General features: G+C 48.1%; 1 protein-coding gene across 1 annotated transcript; it reads right to left on the bottom strand.

Moving 5' to 3' along the window:
- Positions 1-221: 221 nt before the first annotated feature.
- On the bottom strand, positions 222-3,378 carry LOC123449513. The gene is made up of 2 exons (XM_045126757.1): positions 2,910-3,378; positions 222-755 (listed from the first exon to the last, which is right to left on the bottom strand). The coding sequence occupies exons 1-2, from the start codon at positions 3,368-3,370 to the stop codon at positions 620-622; spliced, it is 597 nt and encodes a 198-aa protein (XP_044982692.1). The 5' UTR covers positions 3,371-3,378; the 3' UTR covers positions 222-619.
- Between the last annotated feature and the right edge of the window lie 1,578 nt (positions 3,379-4,956).

The raw sequence follows: 4,956 nt of genomic DNA, 5'->3' as shown, positions 1-4,956 counted from the left end.
CAACACAGGCATCACAAGTTCTGAAGTTCGCAACAATGGTAAATGGTTATCGTCAATTCAAATGTTACAGCAAACAACAGTAGAGAAGGCCTTTTCGTGCGGCTACAACAACACAACTCAGATCTCAGCAGCATAACCTTCCATTAGTTCATGGGGTACCAAATCATCAGATTTCAACACACAAGCAAATCACGAACATTCGGAAGCAGTGCAGCACCATATAATCCACCGTTCATCCATTCATTCATCAGAAGTCGGAAGATGCATCTAGTTTCCAAAAGTACGAAATGGTACCATGATCCACCAATTTCCCAGCTTCTAAATTGGTTCACAGCAAACCAAAATAACCCTTACACAATATTAGTGGCAATAATCACTAACAAATGATAATCGCAGTGAAGACGAGGGGAACCTAAGGAAGAAAGATCAGTGATTGTTATATAGTGGTACTTCAATACGTAGGTAGGTATCACCATAGCTCGTCCAGGACAGGTTAGCGCCCCGGAAGAGGTCATCGGTGTTTAGTGGAGAATAGTTGCAGGAGTTGTTGATGGGCACGTGCAGACGAATGCATCCTCTTACGAGGAGTCGCTGCGCTGGGTCTTTGGCCTGAGGAGCCTCAGGTTAGGTTTGCCAAGCCATAGCGAAAAGCAGTATGTACAACTGCCTGGCTTGTGGCGGCAAGACATTGATCCATGAGCATGAGTTGCCCTTCCCTAACATCAGCAGCAGCCTTGGTTCCATTCCCCATTGATCTACATTGCAAAAGAGCAGATATGTCTTAATAGTATTGGTAAGAGAGTACAGCAAGCAATTCCGTGTACAAAAACATAACTGACAATGACATTTGCAATAGGCAGCTCCAGGAATAATGGGGATAAACAAAGAAGCATAAGCAGGTACAAAATAATTCACACAAGAAATTCTGCTGGACTTGAGGCCACTTGTGCTGACAGTCAAAGTAATAATGTTTCTATTCGTTCTACTGGAAGGCATCATGTTAGCTTGGACTAAACCTGGGCATATCCCGGGCAGGGCCAGGCTTCGGGCCGGGCTTTACAAAGCCTGAACTGGAAATCTCAAGCCCGAGCCCGGCCCAAAAAACGTAAAATCAGGCCCGAGCATGGCCTGAGTGGGCATAAAAGGTGAATTCCGGGCCGGGCCAGGCCCCGTGTAAATCACCGTTTTTGCAGGCCCGAGCCCGGCCCGAACTGCTTTCTGGGCCCGATTTTCAAGCCCAAGCCCGGTCCAGGTTTTTCGGGCCGGGCTGCCCATGCCCAGATGTAGCTTGGACTATATGGTACAAGGGCATCACACAGACAAGGTTTTTACCAAGCTTGCGGAAGTAATCTGCTGTTGAAAAATCCTACAAACCATCAGTGTAACAACTAATGATTTCAAATTTAGGTAAGGTCCAGGAGAAGCACAACCTCAGAACTTTACTGGTTAAGTTCGACTTGATCATTTGATCACTAGACGACTTGATCATTTGATCACTTGACTTGAATTGTCCAATTCCATTACAGTCAATAGGTAACTAACAACCTCAACACCTCATTGATACAATACAATAAGGGCTATTATCATAATTTTCACATGCCACGACCAGTCCTTTTTGGATTCTGGAATATATTTTTACCACATTTCTTACTCTAGTTTGGAATAGCCAAGTGAATGGATGCATGTAAAATGACTCGATTGGGTGCAAGATTGATGTCCCGATAGTTACTTTAACTCTTCTTATCATAAGTGCAAAAAAGAGAAAAGGAGAAATAAAATTTGACATATATTCCGCTTGTATTTATGACTACAAAAGTAAAAGCAACTATTAAACCAATAGTCCCCATAGTTTTTTTCTCTTGAAGATGCAAATTATCAAGTTTCATTATCTGCTTTTATGGTCTTTACCATTAACAAAGGCCATTCACAGCTGCATCTTCAATCACATCACAAAGCTCACTCATATTGTGAGACTGCATAGAACTATCAAAGGTAAGTGTACCAAAGGCCATATGATGGCATATTATCTCGCAATATTTGCCATTGATGGTAGCATGTACAACCCCACCACCAAGAAACAATATGCAAAACACCTCGTTATATAGTTAACTACACGTCAGATCAGATGTGAACCTAGGGTGAGGTGATGTGCGAAATGCTCTAGATTCTTTAGATTCATATACAACACAGGAAGTTAAGAGTAGGCTCATGCACACCCTGCAGTTTAACAAAGCAGAGAACGTTCACCACAGCAGAATGTGCGCCATGCTCACAAAGCAGAGAAACTGCCAGGATTGCACATTCACATCGTCCATGCTTGGTTTACCAGATTAACAAGGGCATTTTCCAATAGTGTTTTGCAGGACAAACATTCCCACCTCCTGAGAGGGCATCACAGACTGAACATCTCCAAGCTCAACTAAAGGAAATCGAGTAATGATTACCTATTGTGCCAATCAACTACTAGAGCAACTAGCATTTGACCTTGTAACCCGCAGCTATATAGATCACACGGTTGACTGCAAATACCAGATGCACTGATGCAGAACTCTTTCAGGATCCACTACAAGTCTACAAATAACAGAGTACTACTAGTTGCAGCAACTCCCTGAGGGGTCAGTACAGAGACAACGCTGTCACACAAATCCACCTAGAGACGATCCGAGGTAGGTTATTACCCCTAAAACATCATCGGAGCACCAACATTGCCGGCCTGATCCGGCGGCGCTCCGTCTCAGTTCGCAGAAATGGAAGATCCTAGAACCACCGGCGACGCCGCGCATTCCACTCGAAAGCTCATCGCAATCTACGCCACCCCCAAAAACCACCGCACGGCGCAGACTTGGGGTCCAGCGGAGGATTAAAAAAAAAACAGCATCACGCTGCAGCGCGAGAGGGCGTTTCTGTACCTCGGAACCGGCCGCATCCCGCGAGCGCGGGCCGGCCGGAGCCCCCAGCGGCGAGGAGGCCCCGGCGGCGGCCCGACCGGGAGCCCCTGGTGAGCGGCGAGGCGGGGAGAGCGGGAAGGAAACCCTAGCGCGCCCCCCCAGGCGGAATGGGGGGAGGAGCTGCTGGTGCGGCGATGGCAATAGTCGTCTCCCCTCGGCCCTCTCGGGGGTGGTTGTATTGAAGCGCTCTGATCTGATGGGAAGGACTGACGGACGGACGGACGGGCGACACCCACCCTGGGGCGCAGTACGACGCCACTCCCCTTCCGGATTTCCCGCGCGAGCGCGGCGCCGTGCGTGCGGTGGGAAACGGAACCGGGGCGGGGGGGAGTGATTTCCAGCTGGGGATGGTGGCGCGGGGAAGCAACGTGGGTCAGCTTGACGTGGGAGGAGGGTGGCAGGGCAGTGGCAGGGCAGAGCATCAAATGGTTTTGCGCGCATCATTGATGATGATTGATGTGAGCGCAAGCACCAGGCCCAGTAATGATGCCCCTCCCCCTCTCTCTCTTCTTCCTATCTGCGGCAAAGTGAAAAAATTTAACCCAAAAACGAAACTAATTCGCAAACTGAATTATTATTGAAAAAGAATCATCCAGCTGATCTTGTTGTGTGACGTCTTTGTAAAACGCCACACAAAAAGATCAGCTGGGTGAAATTTTTTCAAACATAATTCAGTTTGTAAAATACTTTCGTTCCTGGATCAAATTTATTAATTTTGCCCTTCTCTGCTTTGATGAGTAGATATTTTTTTAGAAAAATGCTAAGAATCTAACAACGGGTTTTAAGCATGGTAATTTGGACGGTTTTTATGAACAACTGAAAAGAAAAGTTGCCGTTCTCGTCGTAATTTCGCGGAAACAGAATTTGCCATCTCAAGGGTTTCATTTGCCATGCCCAAAAATCCGACGTTCGATTTATAGTAAAATCCCCTTCTGTTGGTACTCAAGTAGTTTTGTTTCTTAAATGCTTTGTCATGTTTGATTCAAAGGTTAAGGGCGTCTTCAACGATGATCGATAAACCAAACTTGCGAATGTTTGTTTTTATGACCGGAGGCATCCAATTCTATTTAAGACTACATAGAGTGCAAGTAACATATGTGATACTCCCTTCGGTCCGGTGTGTTAGGCTCACAGGCAATTTTATTTGTCCTGAAACACCATCAAAATAAGGCATGCATGAATTAATTAGCCTAATTAATCACAACCCTCGCTCTCCCATTATAATTACTCCTGCCCGTGACTCCTTTTCTTTCGGTTGCATGCACATTATACCTAGGCATGTGCTAAAAAGGGTTAATTGCACTCGTGGTACAACAATTTATATGAAATTAACACATTCATACACAAACTTAAAAATCCCACAAAATACATACGTGGCACCCCATGTAGGAAAGGGCTACAAGCCAGGCTTTATGCGAGTTCCCGTCGACGTATGATATGTGCCCTCGGTCGAGCGTGTAGAATGAAATATTTTGAGAGTAACCCTACAACAGATCTTCCCCCCTTCCCTCGCGTCGCCCCCTCCCGGGCTACTCGGGGGCTCCAAACTCTACCCCCGCCATCGCCCCTGCCTCCTCTTCCCCCCTCGCCGCCACGTGAGGTTTTCGTCGGGCAAGTCCGAGACGCTGCCGATGAAGGTGGCGGTTGGGCCTTCGCCGCTTTGCATCTGCTGCATGGGGGCTGCATGCTCTGGGGCGACGATCCCGGTCGAAGTGGCGTCACCGGCCCTAGGCAGGTGGTGGCGTGGGCGTGGGTCGGCGACCTCGTCGTGTGGACGGCGAGCGAACCGAAGGACGTGAGCCCTGGTGCACCAGCAACCTTAACTATTGGTGGCGCCAGATCTGGCCACCCCTGCCTCCTATGTTATCGGGCGAGCCCTGCCCCGGACGGATCCGATCTGCTACATCGTGGGGCGTCGGTTCTCACGTCGTGGGGGTGTGGGTGGCGGGGAAGTGAAGACCGAGAGAAATCCCCAGCCGACCCCGTCGATCTCGACGGTGGTGATGCC

This window comes from Hordeum vulgare, chromosome 4H (genome assembly GCF_904849725.1).
Source record: "Hordeum vulgare subsp. vulgare chromosome 4H, MorexV3_pseudomolecules_assembly, whole genome shotgun sequence".
Lineage (NCBI taxonomy): Eukaryota > Viridiplantae > Streptophyta > Magnoliopsida > Poales > Poaceae > Hordeum > Hordeum vulgare.
Note: the sequence above shows the minus strand (reverse complement) of the source record. Positions and strands in the feature narration are given on the sequence as shown.